The sequence below is a fragment of the Simochromis diagramma genome, unplaced genomic scaffold, assembly GCF_900408965.1.
Source record: "Simochromis diagramma unplaced genomic scaffold, fSimDia1.1 OVJJ01000344.1, whole genome shotgun sequence".
Classification (NCBI taxonomy): Eukaryota; Metazoa; Chordata; class Actinopteri; order Cichliformes; family Cichlidae; genus Simochromis; species Simochromis diagramma.
The window spans coordinates 6,078,462-6,103,425 of NW_024387375.1; the positions used below are offsets into that span (position 1 = coordinate 6,078,462).

The following is a 24,964-nucleotide window of genomic DNA, read 5'->3' on the forward strand; positions in this document are numbered from 1 at the left end:
ACTTTTTCCTCCCACTGTTCAACCCTGTTTTCTCTTCCATCTTCAGCATCCTTTGTCCAATATATCCACTATCCCTGATCTGCACAGGTCAGCCATCAGCTATCTCAGCATTGCCTCTCTAACTTTGTCTTCTTCACTCCAGTGAAAACCACTTCAGCTCCAGTTCCTGTCTTTTTTTTGAGGGGTGCCAGAATTTAATGATTAGCATTTAAAATGAATGAAAGAGTTGAATTGTTGCCTGTGATGCTTTAATAAAAACCCTGAAGATAGAGACGCATTTACCAATTCGTTGCCTCACTTTGTATAACAGCTGAGGGTCTGGCTGTTCTTGTTATAATACTGAAAATAATGCATTCTTTCTATATACATGACTTCATCACAATATCTCAATATGTTTTTCATTTTTGGCAGGTGTGGACTGCAGACAGGCCAGTTTAGCACAGACACCGCTAATCTTAAGGAGCCATGCTGTTGATCATGGTCTCGAATTGTTTTGCTGAAACTGACATCATCTAGATGGCTGCATATATGCATATCTCTATCAGCTTATTGTATATTATACAGTTCCAGTGGTGCCTTCACAGATGTGCAGCCACATGCCCCAGTTCATCCCCATACCATCATCCATCATCATCATCACAGATTCTGGCTTTTTAACTGTGCACTGAGAACATCTTTTTTTCTTTGCATCATAGTTGCATCATGTATTTGAGGATGCACTGACACATCGTGTTCACAGATGATGGTTTTAAGCCCATTCAGGAATTTCTACTAATGAACAGTGTCTTTTTTCAAAAAAAATCTAGTGCTGCCATATTATTTTGAGCACAACTCCACAGAATCAAGTGTACAACTGCACCTGCAGTGGACGATACTGCTTCAGTGATTTAATGCAGATGTGGATGTGCATGTTGTGTTGTGTTGTTCTGCCAAATCAGCCAGGACAAAATGAAACAGCATTTTAAAGAGCAGGTTACAAACAAGCTGGACTTTAACAATATTCTGCATTTCTGTCATTCGGGTATTGTGTCAATACTATATAACGGATGTCATTTTTAATGGATTAGCTGTATATTTGTGATTAAGTTTGATGCTGTAGAGATGGAAGTCATAACTAAAACTGACAGTATGTTGTACAAGTTATTTGAAGCAAAGCTAGCAGTACAGCTAGCAGTACAGTTGGTCCTCCAGTTCTCCCGATTTACATCTTCACCAGCCTCTTTCACTCTCTGTCCTCTTCTACCCTCGCCCCTTGCTCTCATTTCCCAATTTTTTATTTTAAAAGCCATATTCATATTTTAATCATATATTCTTTTCTTTTTGGGTTAAAACCCTTTTTGTTCTCAGTTTATTGTTTTGTTTGTTTGTTTGTTTGTTTTATTATGACATATTCTTTTTTGTGTGTTTGGAAATATTTGTCTTTCATTAGCTTCCCATTTCAGACCAGCTCATCACTTTGTCTTCTAGCATCCATTTACTAAATTTCCACCTTTGTGTAGTCTTCTACAATATTCCCTACTCTCTCTGAACAAATATAACAGAAATTGTCTGACACTCAAGTCCTGCTGGCTATTTTTAGAGTTAGTGTACATTTCACTGGACTAGCATGACCTTCATCATTTGCGCTGTCACGCGTCCAGCAGCATTTGGCTCTCCTTTTTCAGTTTTGCTGGTCTGGACAAGTGAAACAAACACTTAAAGAGTTTAACTGTGTGTAGGACTGACCATGCAGCAAAGCTACTGCACTAAATAATAAACCCAAAACAAAGCTGTGTGGCTATCTGCCAAGGCCTGATTGTGTTTGTTGTGTTCGTGCCTTTGAGAGCATGTGGCTTCCTTGGTCATATTATTATATTTTCTACTGTCAGAACATCCAAGAGGTCTGTGTTCAGTTTTTCCAGGTGACTGAAATTATAGTGATAGAAAAAAAAGTATAATTTATACTTATGTTAATTTTAGCAAATTTCTGTGTTTGTGTGATGCATATATACAAATCTATGAATGCAACTTGCTAAATAACTTCACCCATTGATCCAACAACTGTCTGTTGTTGTTCCAAAATAAAAGCCATGATGCCTAACTCGAGGTTTTAAATGTAGGTCACAAAGCAATAAGTGACGTCCATTTTTATCTAGTTTAGTTTTGACACACATAGCAACATAAAAAAAGTAAAGAAAAAACATAATATTGTTACAGACTAAAAAATCTGGTGTAGTTTAAGTTTGCATTTAGAGCAGAATTGGTGAAAAGTTGCATCAGATTTTTTGCTTTTCAAGCATGGAAAGAACATCAAAACCAAGACAAAAAGCTTAGATGGTGCAGGTCTCAGCTGTGCGCTAACTCTTTGCTTTTCTCCTTGCTTTCTCCCTGTAGCAAAGATGATAGCAAAAAGGAAATAAAGGGACAGATAGATGGACGGAGGAACAGGAAAGGGGGAGATGTGTATACGTGCGGAGCTGCACTAGTCTGCGTTACATAGTCTGGGGGATTCCAGCCAGCTGCACTGGGAGCACTGACCTTGGCAGCTATTGCTCTGTTTTTCAATCGGCAGGACAAACCAGCGTTAGATGTAAGTGTCAGCTGGTCAGACAAATGATTTACTGACATTTACTGACACAGACTGGAGCTTAACAAGTCAGCGCACGTGTGACCGGTGCAGAAAAATAAATCAAACGTGTTTTCTGAATGTACTAATGTGCTGTTTTCAGCCCGATCATTCACTTCTACCTCACTTCGTTATGCAAGCACTGCAATACAAGTTATAAAATTCTCTGTGCCACTGCTACAGGATACAGGATGGGAAGCTGTCGGGGTTATTTAACGGTGCAGGTGTGTGAATGTGTTTGTTTCCATTCTTGTTTTTTCCTTCCATTTTGGAGCTGCTTTGCTTTTGATCTCCTGGGAGTCCAGATTTTATTTTTGAGGCGAGTTGTTTTCGCTGACAATAACTTTTGCACTGATTTATGGAGCCTGCATGCGAGGTTAACCATTTATGCACTTGTTATATCACCATCCTCTGTATGTCCTGCAAAGTCTGGGCTAACTGTTCAGACTCTAGGAGCAAAGCAGGAACTTGCTTACCCTTTACCCTTTATAGTCAAAGCCAGACAATGAATCATCCTGCATCTATCACTGCTATTAAAGCTGTAAGCTGACTGCTCTGGTTGCTTGCCAGCAGCAAATCTTGGAGGGCCCGTGTTATTTTGGTGTCAACTCTGCTTACCATGTAGGCTGTAAGATTTGAAAATCACCTAATTAAGACGGATGCTGAATTGTTAAGTCCCATTAAGCACATGTCTATAAGATTAGAGTTAACCTCACGGAAAGTCACACGCTTCCAATGATATCTTGTTTTTCCAACACTGATAAAAATGTCCCACAACTCCATGATGAGCAACAGCAAAACATATTGATGGGCTGGTCAATACGACGACCTTTCACCCTTACTTTGTGACAACTGTGTGAACAAAAACATGATCGACAGACAACAACTGGAACATTTCCTAAATGGTTTTCATGTTGAGCCTAAAAATATTGGTTCTTATTAAATATAGTGAGGCATCTTTTTATAGTTTTACATTAGCCTGTGAGCTTTTAACAGCCAGTTAGATTAATGTCATGGAATATTTCAGACTTTAAAGGTATTCCATTACTCGAAATATCGTACATCAGGTGTTTTTTATTTATTCTGCCTGTTTGATTTTACATAATCATATGATGTACATGTATTGTGTTGTGCTGCATGTTTTCAGCTATGAATAGAGCAAATTTCCCTGCTGTTATATAAGCTGGTTATGACCTGAGTCTTCGACAAAGGATGCTCTTTTCGCCTACACTTATGCAGTAACAACAAAATCTGGAATTCAGTTTTGATCTCTGACTGCGAAGTGTTCTTTGCTCAGCCGAGTTCAACGACTCGGTAAATATGTGCCCAGACGCAGTTGATCAAAAGCGTCACGGGTCGCGTTGTAACCTTAACCTGTTTAACTTCATCAGTCCTTCATCATCCGTCGCAGCGTGTGTGCTCTTCCCCATGAAGAGTGCTTAAATAAATCTATTTTTTTTATTTTGTTTTTCTTTCAAAGAAGTAGACAAGAAGCCCAATATTGATGTCATGTTTGCACACTGACGAGATTATCTCCGTCTGAATTTTATCTTAAAAGACTTTACACAGGAGGCGACAACAAGACTGACTCTGTCTACAGGTAACAAAATCCACCCGTCCATCATCTTCAGATCCCACTAATCAAGCGTTTTTTTGCTGTTTTAGAAATTTTGTGTGATTAATGTGGACACAATCAAAGCACTGAAACAGGTTTTAGGTGGGTTTTGTGGTTTGCTTAAATCTCATCTGCCTGCCTAAGAACCTTGGAGTGAAACCAAGTCTTCAGTAAACACAGAGAGCAGTTAATTTAATCTAAGCTTATCCAGCTTTTGATAAGAAAGGAACTGGTTGTATTTCCCACAAACTTAAAGCTAAGATGCTAAAACTCACAGTAATTGACTTTGTTTATAGTAAACACACACACACACACACACACACACACACACACACGTATACAATGGACACTGTTTTGCATAAACACAGGTATACGCTCATGTGAAAAAGAACATTTTTATAGGGCTCTGCACAATCCTTGGACAACTAAGAACAACGCATTACTCTTATTTATACTTAATTAACTCTGTCTCTCATTCCTTGCTTTTGCACATTTTGCTCTGTTTGCATTCTTATTCTTGTTGGCTACAAATTTCATTTCACCCCATGAATGCATGGAATGGCAATAAAACCCACGAATCATTATTCACTTTCTTGCAGAGCCACCTTTAGCAGCATTAACTTGGTAAAATCACTTTCTGTATGACTTTATCAGTCTCTCACATCATTGTGGGAACATTTTCTTCTTACTCTTCTTTACAAACTTCAGTGTTTCAGCTCATTGTGATTTGTTGCCTTTCATTTATGCACAACTCTTTTAAGATCCCGCCACAGAATTTCAATCATGTTGAGGTCTGGACTTTCTCTGTGCCCTTGAAGCACCTTGATTCTTTTTTCAGCCCTTCTGTTGTAGATTTGCTACTGTGCTTGGGTTCATTGTCCTATTGCATGACCCAATCTTGGCCAAGCTTCAGCTTTCAGACAAATAGCCTCGCATCTGACACTAGAATATGTTGTAATTACATAGGAGTTCATTGTCGAGTGATTGTAAGGTGCCCAGGTCCAGTGGCTGCAAAGCAAGCCCAAATCATCACCGAGGCTTGTAGAGACTGTGATGTAGCTCTGCAGTTGTTTTTTGTTTGTTTTGAGCATCGCAGGATCTGACCTTAGAGGGAATTTGCTGGGATGTTCACTCCTGAAAATATTCTGACATTCTGCAAACAGGCACCAGAATCTTCCAGACTAGTAAACTGTCAAAATGTCTGCTTTTATAGAGGTGCTAACACTTGCTGATGATCAATACATTGACTGCATTTGATTAGCAGCATCTGGCTGCTACTTACAATCTTATTTCATATTGAAGACATAGGGGTGTTTTTCACAGGACTGCAAATCCTGTAAATACTCCTGTAAAAACTGCAACTACTCTACTGCATAAAGTTGCATCATTTTAGATGCATACGTTCCAGCAGCTGTAAATGTGCTATTAATAGTCTGTTATGGCATCTTAAGACTCAGTATGGGTCCATTAAAAAGCCATTACACGTCTTTGTATGTGCATTTACATAAAATGCATAGCTGCTGATATTATCACGAGCATTTCACATGGCTGCTCTCCAAGTCCATACGATTATATAGGGCTGCACTTGAAACACAGGATGCATGCGGCATGCCAATGCTGTGTCAATATGCCCTGCCCCTAATCCCTCAGGGTGAGGTGTTAATCCAGTGCCCTTACCCTTGACCTGACCTCATAACAGAACATTACCTAATTTCCTTTTGCTCTGCGATTAAATGAACTATAAAAAGTCAAATTAAATGCAAATTAGATTAAATTCAGGCAACCCCCCACCCCCACCCCCCACCAAAGTGTCTAACCAAACCCATGATGACTACAGATTGAGAACACTTTGTTCAGACTTTGCACTTCTGACTTTTGCACATCAGCCTCTGTGTCATGTGTACAGATGTGTGCCTAAACGTATGCAGACTTACAGTGATGTGAAAAAGTTTTTGCACCGTCCCTGATTTCTTCGTTTTTTGGCATATTTGTCCCACTTACATGTTTCACATCATCAAACCATGTTAATGATAGACCAAAATAACCTGAGTAAATACAAAATTTGTTTTTTGAATAATAACTTCATTATTTAAGGGAAAACCTCTATCCAAACCTGCCTCTCGCTAACAACTGGTTTTGAGTGTGTTTGACTGTGGAATGGTATGATGTTCGTGAAATATTGTGTTCATTTTATGCCAGACAAGACAAGACTCAAACCTTCCAAAAAGTTCTATCTTTGTCTCATCAGCCCACAGAAGATTTTCCCCAAAGCCCTTGGGGATCGAGAAGGCATTGGCAAATGCAAGATGAGCCTTTTGTGTTCATTTTGGTCTGCAGTGGTTTTCTCCTTAGAACTCTTCCACAGATGCTGTTTTTGCTCAGCCTCTTTCTTATTTTTGACTCGTGAACATTGATCTTTACCGAGAGAAGTGAGGCCTTTACATGTTGTTTTGGGTTATTCTGTGACCTTCTGTATGGTAGGCTGGCCACTCCCAGGAAAGTTCACCACTATTCCAACTTTTTGAAAATAATGTGCTGTGCTGTGGTTCACTGAAGCCTTAGAAAAGACTCTGTAACCTTTTCCAGAATGAGAGATGTCAATGACTAGGTTTCACAGGTTTTTGTTTCGATTGTGGCATGATGTGTCATTTTTTGACATCTTTTAGGCTACTCAGCTTTGTCAGACAGCTTCTATTTAAGTGATTTCTTGATTCACCATGTCTGGTGGGAATCGGGCTTGATGAGGCTATTAAAATTGAAATCAGATTCTCATTAATGGGCCTAATCACAGTTAATCAATGATTTAACAAGAAGGTAGTTATGTTTTTACACAGAGCCAGGTAGGTTTGGATAGTTGTTTTTTTTTCTTTCCCTTAACATCTTAAATTTCCAAATTATTATAAACTCTATAGCAGGGATGTCACATCATTTGACTTCTATCTTAGGAGGGCTGAACCAGTGAAACTTCTCTTTCTCTCAGTGTAAAGACGTTTAACCACACGTTTAGCAGTATGATATCTAAACATAAGCAAAAGAAGTGCAGTTTCAACATGCAGTCTCTGTTTTTGTACATGATAATGCTGCTGTAATAAATAAATGAAATCTGGCAGCATAACCCTTCAGTCTCTTCAATGATCTGGGCTTAGATTGTAAGAAATAAATGTTATTTATGTTATTGCCCAGACTTCCAGTTGTTATTTATTTATTTATTCATTTATTTATGTTACCAACTGTAAAACAATAATGATAATTATAAAATGTTATATTAATGTTTAACTATTAAGTGTGTTAGTGTACTATGAATAGCCATGGAGGAGGTCTTTATCTGTAGAATTAGTTTTGAAACTTTCCCAAAGCTGTCCAGAGGACTCGGTTCAAATGTGTGCCGGCCTTGGCCTTGTGTTGACACCCCTGCTGCTGAGCTGCTGCGGCATCAGCTGAGCTTATATTGATGTTTTTATGATGTTTTATATCAGTATATAAGACGTGGGAATTTGCAGAAAACTATAAAGCCAGCATCTGTGTAATATGCATAGTATCTATCTAGGTACTTGATTTACAAATTGCATGCATTTTGATTCTTCTGCTTCAAACGCATGCAGGTTATCATTTTAATAATTATGTAAACCAGAAAAATCACGTATTGATAGACGGATATTCAGTTTTGCAGATTAAATATTCCAGCGTTATTTTGTGAATATTTGCCCGCGACCAGTACAGTGTAAAGACAATACGTCTGATATTTATCCTACGTTTTTATACTTTCGAGTCAACTTTTCTACATTCTGGTATTGTTTAAATAAATATTAAAATCTTTGAATAACATAAACGCATTATTTTCTATAGTATTTTTCTTTCCTCTCACGGGCGGTTTATGTTATTGCTGCTGTAGGTCGGCTATAGTAGCAAGTAGTCACATGGCCGGCTGCATGCATGTAAACGGCAGTTGGAGCGAGACACACAGAGAGAGAGAGCTGTGGGAGGAGGCGAAAGAGAGTAGGGGTGGGGGGAGGCAGACACAAACTGGGGGCGCTCACCGACACAACGGGGAGCGCTTTTTTTGGGTGTTTTGAGGGCGCCTGGCGGATCTCCGGGCTCCTCTTTTCGCCCCTCCGCCCGGTTTAATGTGTCAGGCCGCCGTTGGCTGCCCTCGCCACCTGGATATTATTTATAACCGACAAGAAAATTGGATGGGACGGACGCACGAGCTAGACAATCCCGGAAATAACATGCGTACTCTCAGCCTGTCACGTACGCTCGCCGAGGATTTGCATTGCTGTAGGCTGCCGTAGGTAAGCAGTGGATTGTGCTTTCCCGGCGAGAAATTTCAACGCTTTTAGACCCCATAACCTGCATATTTAACTTATTTAATACTCTGTGGGACGTTTTTCTTTTTTAATGGCGTTCAATAAACCGGTTTAGTCTTTCACTCTTTTTTTTCAAGGGGCACTTAACAATAGTGGTGCTGCTAAGTTGGTAATGAATGGCAGACAAAGACGAAATATAAATAATTTAATTGGGGTTTCGTCAAAATTTAATACACTTCACGATGTCGAAGCTTATATTGAAAGCTCCTTTTATAGTGCTCATTTTATCCTATATTATATTTTTATTATTTTCGTGTCCATTGTCAAGGTGGTATAGCCCAACTGTGTGTAAAAGTGACTTGTTTTGACCTTCCTTCTTTGTAATGACTAAAATTGGGTATAAAGCTGCAGTAAATATTAGCCTGCACATTTTTTCATTTTCTTTACACTGATAGCATATGCTTAGGATTATATTTTTATAAATGTATAGGCTGCACTGTTTTCTTGCTCCCACTTAAAAATACTACGAGTAGGCCTATAGAAATACCGCATATAGCCCAAACTAGGAGTTTGTTGCACCACATAAATATTAGGAATTATTTACCTCAGCTCGCTGTGACAGGTGGTCTGCACTGTGCTATTAATAGGTCTAAAGTGTATCGTTTTGCTCTTCACAGAAATGCCCAACACACTCCCGGAATGTATATAAGACACGGAGACAAACAAACACGCTGCTTCAGAGTATTTAAACCGGAGAAATGGGAGGAATCAAAGGCAGCAGAGGAGGACTTAGTCATGAAACTTCCATCGGTTGCGCCAGGGATCTTCTCCCCCAGAGAGAGCAGCAGCGGCTCAGCTAGAAAATGAGTCGAGGACGTGAAGTACGTGCGCATCCAGCAGATGACGAGATGAAATGGAGAGTTTGGAACAGACGGACCTTGTAAACCCAGCCCGCGGATCCGTCGCAGTTTCACACTCGCAGGACAGAGGAGCGAACAGCAGGCAGTTTGTCAGCGGACCGACAGAGATTCACCACACGCACCGGACGGACATGGGGCTTAATGGCTTATGTGCGGCGCCGGTCGGCAGTCCAACCGCGGAGGAGTTGCTCGCGGATCTAGCCTCTCAGACTGACTCCCCGGGAATCACCACCCCAACGAAGCAATGCAAAACCGGCGTGCCGCTCTACAACGGCGGGGTGGTGTCGCCTTCTGCAACTGTAGAGGGCAACCACTCAGGCGTTTTGGCTCAGACGCCAAATGGTTACCCTGCCCAAGTAACGGGGGTGGAGGGGCAAACGGAGGGCCCCGGGTACCCCCTCACCAGCAGAGCCTGCCTGATGGAGAACGGGGACTGGACTGCTCATGAGAAGCACCCGTCAGTAATGCGGAGACTCAATGGTGACTTAAAAACCAGACAGGCACAACAGCAGAAAAAGAGATGTGGGGAGAATCGGGAGATTGGGCCAGAGACTGTTAACAGCCAGAGCGTGGGGTCACCTGGACCAGGAGGTTCTATGGACCCAGTATTCGCTTCAGGGGACTCGGACTGGAAGCGGAGAAGGTTGGTAGATGGAGGCGTTGCAAGCAAATCCACAGAAACCAGCAGAGTGGCTCGAGCAGTCGCCCCTCTCTCAGTTGCTGTCAACTGTGGCAACAGTTCCCATTCCAACCAGTTGGCTTCCTTAACCCACGCTGCCCCTCATAATAATCAGCACAGTGGGCACAGTAAGGTGGCTTCTTCAGGCCTTTCAGCTGCACCTGGGGTACATGCTGCCCGTAACCCACCACTTCCTGCAGGGACTGGCTGGTCAGCAGAACGCATAGCCAAGCAGTACATCGTCCCTTGCATGAGGTATTATGGGATTTGTGTAAAGGACAACTTCCTGGGCTCCCAGCTGGGCGACAGAGTCCTGGAAGAGGTGGAGACTCTAAATCAGAATGGGAAGTTTCGCGGTGGGCAGCTGGTGAGCCAGAAGAACATTCCCTCCCTTAACATCAGGGGCGACCAGATCGCCTGGGTGGAGGGGAAAGAGCCCGGGTGCGAGAACATTGGAGTGCTGATGGCTCACATAGATGAGGCCGTCATGTACAGCTCTGCCAATGGACAGCTTGGGAACTGTGTCATCAACGGACGCACTAAGGTGAGAGGAGTGGGGGAGGGGGGTGCGGGTGAGAGGTTTTAAAAGAAACGTGCCAGAGAAAACTGAGGACAATAAAGGATGCCAGAGTAGAGCGTCAGTCTGACCTCATTCAAGTTGTGCTAGGCTGTCTTGTCTGCCCTGCTTTACCTTCTGTGATGCCGACATGTGGGTAGGCAAACACATACCATCGCACCACATGGGGAGAGTGCGCAGGGCTCCTGCTGATAGGATGTCAAGATGAGTCCTGTGTTTGTGGCACAGGGAGGGGCGAGAGGGAGGGGCTGCAGTCCTACTCGCACTAGGTTTAGGCCTGCTGAAGTTTATCTCCCCGTCCTAGTCCCTGCCTTCATACCTCTGGCACCCTAAAGAAGAAGAAAACAAACTCGGGGGCTGTATCTCCTCTGCCATCGCTTTATCTCTGCCAGAATTTTCTATCATCACTTTGACCCACACAAACATGGCACTGGCATGGCAGAGGAGTGTTTGTTTTCATTTCCCTTATCTTATATCTCATGCCACGTGAGCAGCATATTTTTTCCCCTTATTTTACTTTAGCATCACTACGTGACCCAGTTTTTCCATTGATATTTTTCAGACACAGTGCACAATTATCAGAGTGCGGCCCTTAGGAATGAGCCCCAAAATTACAAAATACTTCCCCAATAGTTTGGGAAAAACATTGTAGAAGAGCAAAGAAAAAAAAAGAATTGAACTTTGTTAGTCTTTTTCCATGTGTTTATCTCTTTGTATATCTGTTAGGGGCACTGTATGCTCTCCCCCCTGTCTGTGTTTTACACGCCAGTCTAGGCTGGGTTTTTTTCCATTTGTTTTTTTTTTTTTTTACTCCTGTTGAAATGCGCAACCTGTTTTATGTGGAAAAGACGTCCAGGATGGCTCTTGATGTTGACCAAATGTGATGTGGTCTGAAAAAATAGACACATTAGTGCTCCGCATTGGAAAGCTGTTGCCTGCAAGCTGGCAACCACACAAGTCTTTGCAGCGGTGTAGCAAATTAGCCAGCATTTATCTTTATGTCTATGCAAAATACAACACACAGATGTAAAAAGTTGCTTGAAACCATGTCAAACAACTGTTTTGTTGTTTGACATAATAAAACATGGATGGCTGGATATTCTTTTTTTCACCTCTATTTCCATAGTGCTTCCTCCACAACCTTGCTAACTCTGCTCAACTGCACATAGCACCCTGCCCTAAATGCACGTCTTACCATTTACGTCAGTTTGAGACGGTGTTTAAACGAGGTCTGTTGTGCTTATCTCACTGCAGCCGCCTTTGCTCACTTAGACTTGGGCCGACAGCGCTGCTTCAGTAAAGTGAAGCCACTTTAACATAATGCCTGAGCAGAGCTGTGTAAGGGTAACACATGCCCAGTTTTCCACAATTACCCCCATCCCTGCACTTCAGAGTGCAAAAACAATAAACGGTAAGGTCTTGTGCATTGCTGTTGAATGGCATTCTGCCGTGTAGCCTGTCTCACATTAGAAAACACTCTTTATCTTTTGACACTTTAAGCTGCAGCTTACTTTCATGACATAAGTGGATTTATCTTTGAAGTCAATAATGCATCGAAGGTGTTACTTCGATCTTGAAAACAACAACAACAACAAAAAAAGAGCAAGCACTTAACCCTGGAAACAGTATGCAAATCTTCAATGCAGAACTTTAACGCTGTAAATGTAAAATGTGCTGATTCCAGTTTCTGCAGTGCCATGAAATTAGGAGGACAGTGAGTCCATCTTGGTTGATCATTAGATCCCACTGTTTTATTGTGAAGGATAATACATCCTTCACAATGTATTGTGTTAACTTTTACCTACTTGGTCATTTATTCTCTCTTAGATGGGATAACAAACCGAGTGACCCCTTGGTGAAAATGTTCGAGACCTAAACGGCAGTTGTTCCCAGGCCAAAATCACATTGTGCGCTCTTGGTGCATAAAAATAAAAGGAAAAGGTCTGTGCCGCATAGTACAAAATGTCCTGACGGGGTGTTTGTGTGGATTAGTGCGAGAGACAGCATTGCAATAGGTGCAATTGTGGAGTGAGCATGAAAGAAAGAGGAAGTGATAAGGAAAGGAAAAGAGGCAGTACAGATACATGGAAGGGGCACCGTGTGGGTACTGTGGGGTACGTCCTCTCGTCTCATTGTCCAGAGTGGACTTGTATTTTTTCCTTCTTCTTGGTGTTCTGCTCTTCTTCTCGTCTTTTCCTTTTCTCCACATTTTCATTTCCCATGTCCTTTACTCCCTTTCTCCTTTCCCGTCTTATCAAGCCCCTTATTTGCTACTTGGGCAAAATATTTCCCTGCCGTTACCTTGGTAACAGGCCCATACAGAGTAGAGCTGCGCATTGTGTATGAAAGAGATGAGGAGAGGAAAAAGAGGGCCTGGCAATGCCCAAAATAATGCCGCACCAGCAGTAAGTAGCACTTTTTTCCCCCCAAGCCTGTCTACTGTTAGTCAGCAGAAGGCCGGTTTCGCTGCCTGTGAGAACGTAGGGGGGGGAGGGCAAGGATTATAGTGTTAACAAAAGGAATAGTAATGTAGTTTACATGACCCAAGGTGATACTGGGAAAGTCTCAAAGATAAGGGATGGGTTAGAGGAGATGTGAACGTGCAGTGGATCAGGGGGTAAAGGGAAGACAGTGATGAGTAAGCGAGAAAGGGCGATGCAGCAGAAGCTTGGCATATTAGGACTGTCTGTCTTCTGCAGTAAAGTGTCCTTAGATGCCCCTCCTAGAGCTCAGCAGTGCCACCGTGCAGGCAGGAGCCAGAAGTCATATACTAACACGCAGGCTAGTCACGCAGGCTAGTTCCTAGCATGGATGGATGAATGGTTGGATTTTTAGTTTTTAAATCAATTTAATTTCCTTTCAGATAATCTATGGTAAATAGAACCAGATTTTAGGTTTAACAGTTAACATTTGGTTTCCCTTTGATGACAAGTTGGTGTTTATAAGGACGCTCGCCTATCATTTTGAATGCATCTTAATGTGATGTTATGCAAGGTCCACTACTCTAAAGGACACAGGCTTGGTGCATAATATGTGGACACTGCAAGTGGAGCTGCTAATTTTTTATTAAAAAAAAAAAGAAATAGTGTATCGTGTACATGCAAATGCTAACACCTACAGAAATAGTCGTTTGACTGTGTTGCTTAGGCTAATATTCAGGGATGACTCATACATAATGAGTGCAACTGTGGCTATAGTGTGACTGACTCATAAGGGCACAGCCTATGATCTCACCTTTTTTTTTTTTTTTTTTTTTTTTTTTTTTTTTGTTTCCTTTGTGTTATGTTCACACAACCCCCAGTAATATACTGTTAACACTAGAGGCTGTTTATTATATTTGAATTTGATTGTGTTTCTAACCATTTATATCTTGTCATGCGGCAATGTCTCCAAATGCAATAGTGCTGTGTTGATGTGATTCAGCTTTAGAGGCTCACATTTTGTAACCTTTATGACAAATTTGTTTTGTTTTTTTTAATTAGGCGAGGGAAAGAGGGGTCTACCGCCTCTTTCAAAACACTCACAGAGTTACAGTGAATTCAGAGCCTGGGCATGTTAGCAGATATTGGCTATTCTTGAATGGGAGAGTGACGCTCATTTGGATCACAGTATTGCTGGTTACGATATGCTGCTAGGGAACAATTATAGAGTTATTGTTTGAACTCACCTAGTCCAGGTCACGCCATTTCTCACACACTCTAAAACCATCCTTCAGCTTATATGAGCAGCAAACTAGATGTGAATCTGGCTAAGCAGCGGGCCGTGACATCAAACTGGAAGGACGGCAGAGATATGAGCTGGGAGTGGCAGAGCAGTTCAGCCTTATTCCGTTTTATTCACCCGGGCTCTTATCTCATTCTCAATTTGGAAGAAATTAATAATCTCTTTTTCTGCCTTATATGAAATCTCCTGATCTCCCGGCTGCTTCTGAGTAATCAGTTTTGAAAATGGAGCAAAAATACTGTGCTGCTTGACAGTTAGTGACTCAGCAGGTCTCAACTGTAGAATTGAAAAACATTTGTTTTACCGAAGAGTCCTTGAGCAGCTCCAAACATTCACCATCAAGGACTTGTTGACTTTGATTCACGCTTTCCATTCATCCGAAAGGGCTCAGGGCTGCCACACGGCAAAATGTGGTGGAGCTTGAGGACTTCTTTTGGCCTGCTAACACACTTCTCTTATGTTTTCATAGCATAGAGTTTGGGAGACATGCACAAGGCTTGTGGGATCCGCAAGGGACTTTAAAATAGTAATGTTTGCAATCGTAAGGAGTAACCGATCTGTGCAGTCTATATCTGTTGCAGCAGATGAGTAATATGACTCAAAGAGGATTTTAAAACAGTTTACTTGAAGGTTAACGAATCCTGAAATGTTTATAGAAACATAACTACCACCAAAACCCAGACTGAAAACTTTTTGTTTCTGAAATTCTCCTTAGCGTTTGGAGTCATCACAGTCAACTTGCAACATTTTCGCTGCTGTGCGTCACACGCATAAAAATGCCTTCCCTCTCTTTTACTCGATCACCTTGGCAAACGGCAATGCCTGTATTTGTTCAGCCATCCCCTCACTCAGCCCCACCCCCACCTCCACCATAATTCTCTTTATCTGAATATGCATGTGGCATTGGAGTTTATTTTTGTTCTCCTCCAGAACAGCTTGTTCTGCCTGCCTGCCCGTCACCTGGGTATCTACCCAGAGCTGCCATTAGAGCAGTAATGCTGGTCCCGGGCAGGCATGTGGTTGGTGCCAGTTAAGACTTGAACTTACTGAGGGCAGAGATGAGGAGGTGAGGAGGGCCAGAAATGACAGATAGGATCAATTTGTGCTGTTTAGCTGACCGAGTATTGTGTGTCTGTGGGTGTCTATGCAACTGACAGGTGTAGACTGATGCAATGTGGATGTATATGAAACTTATTTGAATACTATCGTTGTGTTAGAAAACTTTTTTTTTTCACCTCAGGTGGGTTTAAAGTAAAAAAAATAATAAAATAAAATAAACCAATAACTCATCTTCTAATTTATATACCCTTCTTGTGTACGCTTTGATAGCCACAGTGTATCAGTGTGTGTTTAATGTGTTTATGCTTCAGGGCTAGGCCTGAGGTGCCTGATGTGGCATATCGCATGTTAATTGTGGTTAATTACAGCTGTTAAGACAGTTTGTGGGCATTTATGGGGGAAACCATACTTCCTCGAATACATGCACACCCAAAATATTTACACTCATTGTTAAAAAAAATCAAATTTGTCATTGAGTATCAAAATGTCTGGTATGCCATTTTCCCGTTCTCAATAGCTGCGATTCAGATGATCACAAACTGCCTACCAGAATCCACTCTGCTTCAAAGATAGCTGCCATTAAAATAAAACTACTTATAAAAATTATACTCATAAGTATTCTAAACCTGAATAGTTTCCTTTTTGAATTAAGTCAAAACCAAAGTATACCTTTATACAGTTTGCTGTCTGTTTAATGACAGAGTGCATATTTATCCTTTGCACAACAGAGCAGCTTCTTGTCTGCACAAAAGGGCACGTACCCCCACAAGACCGATCAGCTGTTATCACTGTGGTACAAGGTCAGCAGCAGAAGGTAATATGTGAACTTGACAGTGACAGCAGGGTGCTAAAAGTAGACTCCTGTCTGGTATTTTCTTCTTCTTGTCACTGTTTGGCATGAAGATGTTGCCAAGTCAACAAGTAGAGGTCCTAAGGGTTAGCACATCAAAACAAACGATCAGTTGTTCAAAAAAAGCCGAAAATGACCAATTATAAGGCAAACTTTTTTTTTTTTTACTCCTCAGCCGTAAAAGGCTGACGGGCTATTGTCACTTCACTGGATGGGTGGCTTGGACAACTTAGTTTATGACTGCGATAGAATTCAGAGAATTAGAGGCGTCATAGGAGCTTGAAATGATGCCATAAGTATGTCTACTGCACGTCATGGATAAGTTTGAATATCAGTGACCTCAACCCCAAAGAGTCAGAGGTCATATTTTTCTGAAAAGCTTGTAAATGCAATAACTAAAAAAGGAAGTCACCTAAGATTTTCAAATAGATACTTTAGGTCTATCTACTAAAAATCTCGGACAGGTTTGAATCTCACTGATCTCGATCTCAAGGTCAGAGGTCAGGTTTTCTTAAAAAAGTAAAATAAAAATATCTTGTGAATGCAATAACTCACGAACAAGGCGACGTATGGTTTTGAAAACAATGCCATTGGTACATCTAATAGAAATCTCAAGACGAGTTCTAATCCTGGTGACCTTGAGATCAAAGTCAAAATAACCCAAGAGAGTGCCTGGTTCTCCTGGAAATTTGTAAAAGGGTGTTGTTGTTGTTGTTGTTGTTGTTGTTGTTGTTTTTTTCTCTTCCCACTGTCATCGAGTACTTGCTCATAGGGGTCATTTGATTGTTGGGAGCTTTTTCTGTATTATTGTAGGGACTTTGTTGAAATAAATTCTAAGTAAAGCGACACTTCTGATGATCATAAGCAACACACCCAAATATCCGTTTTTCATTTTGTACAATTAGTCTGCTCATTTTGACACGGACACCGTTTGGCAGTCTGAGTCGAGAAGAAGAGGTCTAGAGGTTAATGAGCGCTAACTCTGAGCACTGGTCAGTAATGAGAGCAGACAATTGTTGCCAAGCAGAGTCACACAATCAAGCTCACTTTTCCATGAAGCCCAGCAAGAGGAGCAGGAAAGCATGCATCAAAGCTCTCCTCCACAAAGTGTTACAGTCACTTTTGAGTTTCACAAACAACACTAGGGCAGGTGTGTTTGTCTTAGAAATCTATGTGAGCAGGCTTTCATTTCCTAAGGGTACAAGTTACACACTGTAGTACAAGAACTTAAACGATAGCATCAGCTGAGTTAAATCGATACTGCGGCATTGCAGAAGCTGTTAGCAATGAATAATAGTATTGCTCAGCTGAGCTGAAGTGATGCGCTGACTCGTATTGTAAGCTTTGCTTCCCATGCAGAACAGTATAAGTCAAGACAATGACAGTATCTTCTTCTGTTGTCAACCTGGAGAGATAATAATGAAATCGTTACTTTACACGCTGCCAAATGCATCAGCCACAATCTCCGCTAGCAAAAGCTGATGTCAGTGAGTAAGTGAATCAGCTATAGATTTTTCATATATTGAGGAGACTTAAAGCCAGAGGAGACAGTTTGGAAAGTTACTGAAGCACAAATATGCCCCAGTTAATCTGAAGAATATGTCACACAGCCTTGTATGTATCATATTTTGGCACAGCTCTATTTTTTTTAGCCTACAGCCACGTGGCCCTATAGTGGCCCTCGTCTGGAATGCGCATTGAACGAAGGACTTTTCACGCAGGTCTCAGTTCCCTCTGTCTCCCCAGAGAAAGCAGTGCTCTCCTGCTTCACAGCCTCCAACTCTCAGACGTCAAGCAGGGGAAATACCAGCGTGAAACCATTGTTTGCAGATCGTTTCTTTGCTGAACTCTGACATATTTCTTTGCTTTACTGCGCTGCCCACTTAATAACACTATGGAAAATATTAAATATTTAAATAGTTTTCGTGTGTGTGTGTGTGTGTGTAGATAGATAGATAGATAGATATGGTGGTGTGGTTTACTGCAGAGGGTTCGAAAAGCCAAATGTAAGAGATGATTAGAGCAGGAGATGAGGAGGAGGGTAGCTGCATCATTCCTGCACTGCATCACTCGTATCTTCTTCTGCTAGTGGCCGACCTTTCAAACAGTCCTGCCTCTACGTCGCAAATATGGCTGAAGAATAAAAATCAAAAGTTAACTCTGTGTTTTTTATTATAATGGTGTATCAAGTTATAACTAATGATCCCATTTCTTCTGTTTTTAGGCCATGGTTGCCTGTTACCCAGGTAACGGGGCAGGGTACGTGCGCCACATTGACAACCCTAACGGTGATGGACGGTGCATCACCTGTATCTACTATCTTAACAAGAACTGGGATGCCAAGGTACATTTTTTCCACTATTTGTTTCACTCAGTTGAAATGAGAAAAACAAGTTAATCATCATTAGTTCATATGTGCATCTAATGTTATTGCATTATTATTATTATAATTTTGTATTTGGTAACCCGGGTAAACCCTCAGGGATTCACATTATGTACTTTGGAAATAAGTTTTTCTGTTTCTGTTATGCATTTGTCTTGTTTGTAGAAACAAGGTGGGTTGCTGCAGATCTATCCTGAAGGCAAAAATGTGGTAGCCAAAGTTGAACCTCTCTTCGACCGGCTGCTCATCTTCTGGTCTGACCGCAGGAACCCACATGAAGTTAGGCCAGCCTACTCAACTCGGTTAGTAACACGTGCACATTAATTCATGTAAAATCATGCAATGGGTTATTGGCAGCTAACTGTCTTCTGTTGCTCAGTTCTATAAGTACATCATAATTAACATACAGTTTAGGCTTTTTGTGCAGAAACCAATATATGTTTTTATCAAAACTATTCCAGCAGGTTAAAAAAAGATTAATTTATATTTTCCCTTCGCTCCCCTCTCTCTATTCTCATTTTACTTCAGCGTGGTCATTGTTGGTGTCTTTCTACAGTTGATTACGTGTGTATAGAAAACTGGGTTTCACATGGGTTGAAGTTTCCTTGATGCTCACACGAGATAATTCGGACCCACTTTACAGACCGACGTAAGCGTTTGCATGTTTACAAGGTCACGTGGCACGTAGCCTTTTACTCTCCCATCTCCTCTCCTCTGCGTCTTGACTGCTGGGGGGCAAGGTGGGGCCGGAGGCAGGAAATATGTGTTTCCTGAGGAGGTCGGTGGGAGGGAGTGGGGAGGAAGGTTCGATTGCAGGACTCGTGCTGGAAAGGCAAAGACATGAGAGACAGGAATAAACAATGCAGCCCCACAGGAGAGATGAGAAACAGCAGGAATTAACCCTATGCTGCCTGTGACGTCTGCGGCCTGGTTGACTTTAGTTTTTATTTGTTTCTTTTGTGACATTGTGACTGTTACGACCATTGTGTTCCTGCTTTATCAATTTATAAAATTCACAGACAATGTCTCTTTTTCTTCTTCTTTTTTTCCCCCCTTTTTGAGCCATAGTTCTTTGTCCATAAAAAGATGAGCTTTTATTCTTATTTCAGCCTTTTTGTCTCTTGCAGCTATGCCATCACAGTCTGGTACTTTGATGCCAAAGAGAGAGCAGAGGCTAAAGAGAAATACCGATTGGGTGAGTTTTCTTTTTAGTTAAATGCCTGTTTTTACTCTTCTTGGTTGTGAGCAGCGTTACTTCTTGTTTCATTTGGTGTAATTTGTTGCTGCATGACGATTAATATGCCTTTTCTGTTCTTGCATCCATAGCAACAGGACAGAAAGGTGTTCAAGTGCCTGTCACTCAAAACAGCAGGACATAAATCTCATCTAGTGACTGGAGAGCACTCTCAGAGCATTACGTGCCTTCCTTAACTGTTAATGGACGTTGTGATCATTAAGAGAGATCCCGTTAAGCTATTCATCACCGCAGCTCTTCAAGTGTCAGCTGTCAGAGTCACATCACAGTCCGTGATGTAATATTTTTGCTGCCCTATGACCGGGCTGCTGAAACGTAGAGCACAGCGAGCAGGATTGTATGGCAAAGGTCGTATTTGCACGTCGTGGCAGAAGAAGAAGGAAAATTACTCGAGCTTCTCACTGAATCGCCTATGAACACAGCAAGCTGAAAAACATTATTGCAGTTTTTGCCTGTTCAGTTATCAGCGGTGTATTGAGATATCAACGTTTTTACTCTGCTCTCGTGTATTTTTTTCCCAAGCGAAACACAAAGAGCAAAAGTGGTAAATCAATGGAAGCACAGTAGAAATCAATGCCATGAGATTCTTTGCTCCCTCTCAACTGTAAGACAGTGCCCTTGTCTCATGATGTGGGCAAGACAAAAGAAATGGGCCATGACAACGCAAAGAGTGGCTGTCAGCCACGATGCAGTGGACAGTCGTGCCGTGGCACTCATTCGGTCCTGGCTGAAGGACTAAGTCTCGCATGAGGACAGCTCTACGCCGTAGTTTGACACTGTATAGCACACTATGTAGGGTTCATAACGTGTGGGCTCTTTTGCAACAGCCTCTCAAAATGTTAGTGCAGTAAAAACACAAATCCAGCATGAACCTTTTTTTTTTTTTTTTTTTTTTTAATCTTTAGTAGATACAATGTGTGTGTAACAGATTTTCAAGAAGTAAAGCTGTTCTACATACTTGATGGAGAGTCCTCTGTAAATGACTGAAATTCACAGCTCACATATGAGACAAGAGGCAAGATGTTCACTGACAGTGGACAATACAGGGTTTGAAGAAACAGACTGTGGTGTGTGCGTGTGTGTGTGTGTGTGTGTGTGTGCAGATCCAGCTTGATTCTTAATTGTTCTTAACAAAATGGAAACAACAAGTTACCGTCAGTGTGGATGCTGTTGAACAAATCTACCCACCCCCTTAAAAAAAAGAGGCACACAAAAACAAAAGATGGATAGCAAAAAGAATCGGATGACTAAGTTAAACTTAGCAGTAATTAACAGAACGATTAATCTCAGTCAGTCTGTGTGCTCGAGACCTTTTCATATACAAAGCACAGAGTAAACATACACTGTATAAATGAACAAACAGCCAGGTGAAAATATTGCCTACTCGTGTGTGGGATTGAGTATTTGTGTGTAAATGTGCACGTGTCCGTCAGATTCCACTGTCTTGAAGAGGGCTGCAGGTATTCTCTGTGTATCTTAGATTGATTGAAGAGAAGGTTGGTTTTTTTTTTTTTAATTTAAAAAAAAAAGCACTTTATTGTTTAAAATTGCCATGTGTGAATGATAGAGGGGAAAAACATGATTACAAATGTAGATTAATGACTTTATGCTGTGTATAATATGATTCATTCAAATGCAATAGAAACTAAAACGATGAGAAAGAATGGAAGCTGTCTTTTTAAAAAAAAAAAAAAAGTATTTAATTAAAATGTTTCTGTTTTGTACACAAAAATTGTAATTGATCTACTGGGCGGGGGAGAAAAAAAATTCTAACCTGAATTGTAGTTTAACTTGCTTTCTCTTCATCTTAGATGAGAGAGCAACTTCCAGTACATTTTTAAATAAACATGTTTTCCAATGCAGTAATCTCATGTGAACTTTGTAAAGCATTGTGACTATAACAAGTGACTTGTTCTCCAAATATCGTATAAATGTGTGCTTATATTAAAATAAAATGTCAAGCTCTTTTTTCAATGTTGCACACAATGTTCCAAGGCCAGTTCACCAAAGTGAGTATCTGTCTTTACACAGAGAGCATCAGGAAACCGATAACGTGTCGGTCCTTATGATTCATAATAAAAAATCCTAACTAGCAGGCTCAGTGTTGCAGATTTAAATGTTCATAGGCAAGTTGTTAAGGGTACGCCTGATCCAACAAGCGTCTCTAATTAAAGTTTATTATAAAGCGTCTTTTACAAAGTGCCTGACACCAAAAGAACCTTAAATAGAAGAAAAACGGCTAAACTGATGCTCAAATGGTACAAGGCCAGAGATATGATTACCCAAAGTGTCTTTAGCTAGAGTTTTTTTGTTTATTTGTTTTTAAAACATTCTGAAGCAAAATTAAGGGAACAATTAGTCAAAAGGTTTGGGAGCCTCCACCCCAAAACCCCAACCTCCATGTGTTTTAAGTGACTATATGGGACCAGCAGTAGCAAACAAAGGCCTAAGGGACCAGTTGGAAGAGTGGGTCGATAAAAGCTGTGCGATGTACTGGGGTGTGTTACAATTCAAAGCTTTAATAGTTAATATGAAACTGACAGGAAGCCAGTGAATAGATTTTAGAATTTGGGAGATATGAGGCCTTCCCCTTGAATCGGTTAAAAGATGTGCAGCTGCATTTTGGGCAGTTGGCAGTATAAAGATGATTTGTTGAGACGGTTAAATTGGGAGTTTAAATAATTTGAGTAAGAAAAGATAAAAGCATGAACAATTTGATCCAACTCTGCCTTGGAAATAACACACATTAACTTATCAGTGTTCCTTGGATGAAAAAGTGACAGATGAATTATCTTCCTGGCATAACAGTTTGAAGACAGGGAATTGTCCAAGACAACCCCAAAGTTACGTGCAGCACTGTGCGCTCACTTGTTACCTTATTTATAGTTTGGACTTGACCAATACAGCTCTCCAGTATTTCCGAGGATCTTTCAGGTTTTTTTTCTTCAAACCTTAGGACATGTTTTTCTAAAAGTCTGTCACAAAACACATTTGTTCCCAATTCCTCAGTTGAATCTAATGATAAAACAGTTTAAGTTAACAGAAAAGGAGTAATTCCTTGTATAATTCCAAACAACTTTTTGCCAAAACCTAGAGATATCTCGGTATGGTGTGCAGTATCTGACACAGGACATAGAGATGCATCTGGCACATCAGGTAATCCTTGTACTGCTAATTGAGGGAATCAGAATAAAAAAAACCTAAGATCTGCCAAATTACACAGAAAATCAGTGGCAACAGGTCTAATGGAGAGATGAATCCAAATTTGAAGATTCTGGTTCAAATCCTTGTCAATATATGTATATATATGGAGGAGGTCAGTAGAAAACATGGTGCATTTTTAGCCCATGGTGTTAGGGATCTTATCACAACTGATGACATTGATTGGCATTTTAATGCCAAATACTGTGCTGCCAATATAGTAAAAACGTACCATGATAGAAAAACACTATCAGCCATGGACTGACCTCCTCAGAGCCTGATCTCAACTTTACTGAAGGAGTTCAACATCAATAATTTTTTTTTTCAAATCCTTGAAATTTGAGAACAAAGAAGTGTCTCTATGATGTAGTGGCTAAGACATTCACCAAAATCCCCAGTTTAAGGCTGGGAGGAAACAAATTTAACCTCAGGGGGTCACAAGCTAAGGTACTCCTATTTCCAGTCCAAGCCTGGATAAATGGAAGGGTTGGATGAGGAACTGTGCTGTATGAAATGTGTGGATCCATTTGCTGCGGTGAACCCTTTGGGAAATAAGGGAGCAGCGATGAGGTTGGTATCACAATGTTGTTATAAATTAGAACTTTCATGTGCCATAATATGTTCAGACCAGATATCTACCCCACATGGGGATATGACCCATGAAAACTTACCCCATCCACTTTTTAAAGTTTCTCAGAAAACAGATGTAAGAAAATCCAAGCCTAACCCTAACCCTAACAAAAGCTTGTTTTTGTTACTCAGGATTCAAAGCTGTCAAATTTCTGCGTCGTTTCTAATGAAACTATTGATAATGATGCTCAAAGTTGATTACAGGGGAAAAAAACAATGATACAGCTATAAATGTTCTTGAGCTATTGTGCATAATAATCTTTACATCTTATACCGACTATCTCTACATTCACACTAGTGAAATTGTGCATTCAGGGTCACAGTCATTTATACATTACGAGATAAATAAGTGTTTTTTTTACAAGGATTAAGTAAATTTTTGTAAAAACTTACGTGTAAAAACCAAAGAAGTGACATTTCCTTAAATATTTTGTTAAAAATATTCATATGAATGTTCAAGCTCATCTTGAATCCAATCTGTTTTTTAAATCAGACAGAACCTTTGTCAGCCTGTACTTTCAAGTACAGTGATGACTGATAACTACCTTAACCTTTTTTATTTTCTCATTGTTATGAGATTCATTATCGTTGTTCAATGCAATAGCTTCTGTTAACACCCCGAGTACCCTTCACAGAGCTGGAACACACTGTTGCCGGAACATTAGGGAATACTAATCCCTTTAGATTTTGATATCCTTTGATGTTTAAGTGAGTTTTCATGTAAAAAGCCCAAACATGTGAGAATATCATTTTGAATTTAATACCCTTAGAATCTAAGCTGTGTCAAACAGACCAAACGGCAGCAAGTTGTCAGATTCTGTTGCACGTATTGTGGTGTATGATTAAAAGAGTTGGATTTTATTTGATGACATTTCAGCTCCATTAGCTCATCATAGTCACGTGTAAAACACATGACAGATTTTAGGGCTTCACTATTGACATGATACCTGATAGGATCACGGATAACTCAATTTGTTTAATGTAGAAACACAATGAAGGCAAGGAAACAATAGCAACATTTTACACAGGTCATCTCGACCGTTTCGGTTATCGCCCTCACGACAGTGTAACCACGTGATCTGAATAGACTGCCGGCATAACTACCTCCTGCTGTTGGCAGAGAAACCCTCCACGGTGCTTATCAATGTTTTTACATAAAA

General features: G+C 40.8%; 1 protein-coding gene across 1 annotated transcript; it reads left to right on the forward strand.

The window, feature by feature from the left end:
- The first annotated feature begins 8,230 nt into the window (after positions 1–8,230).
- egln2 (egl-9 family hypoxia-inducible factor 2) lies at positions 8,231–21,835 on the forward strand. The gene is made up of 6 exons (XM_040008964.1): positions 8,231–8,512; positions 9,205–10,670; positions 18,560–18,679; positions 18,884–19,020; positions 19,846–19,913; positions 20,045–21,835. The coding sequence occupies exons 2-6, from the start codon at positions 9,441–9,443 to the stop codon at positions 20,095–20,097; spliced, it is 1,608 nt and encodes a 535-aa protein (XP_039864898.1). The 5' UTR covers positions 8,231–8,512; positions 9,205–9,440; the 3' UTR covers positions 20,098–21,835.
- The last annotated feature ends 3,129 nt before the right edge of the window (positions 21,836–24,964 follow it).

Coding starts and splice junctions, on each gene's coding strand:
- egln2 (XM_040008964.1), top strand. CDS start 9,441: ATGGAGAGTTTGGAACAGACGGACCTTGTAAACCCAGCCCGCGGATCC. Junction 10,671..18,559: donor TCATCAACGGACGCACTAAG/GTGAGAGGAGTG, acceptor TTCTGTTTTTAG/GCCATGGTTGCCTGTTACCC. Junction 19,914..20,044: donor TAAAGAGAAATACCGATTGG/GTGAGTTTTCTT, acceptor TTGCATCCATAG/CAACAGGACAGAAAGGTGTT.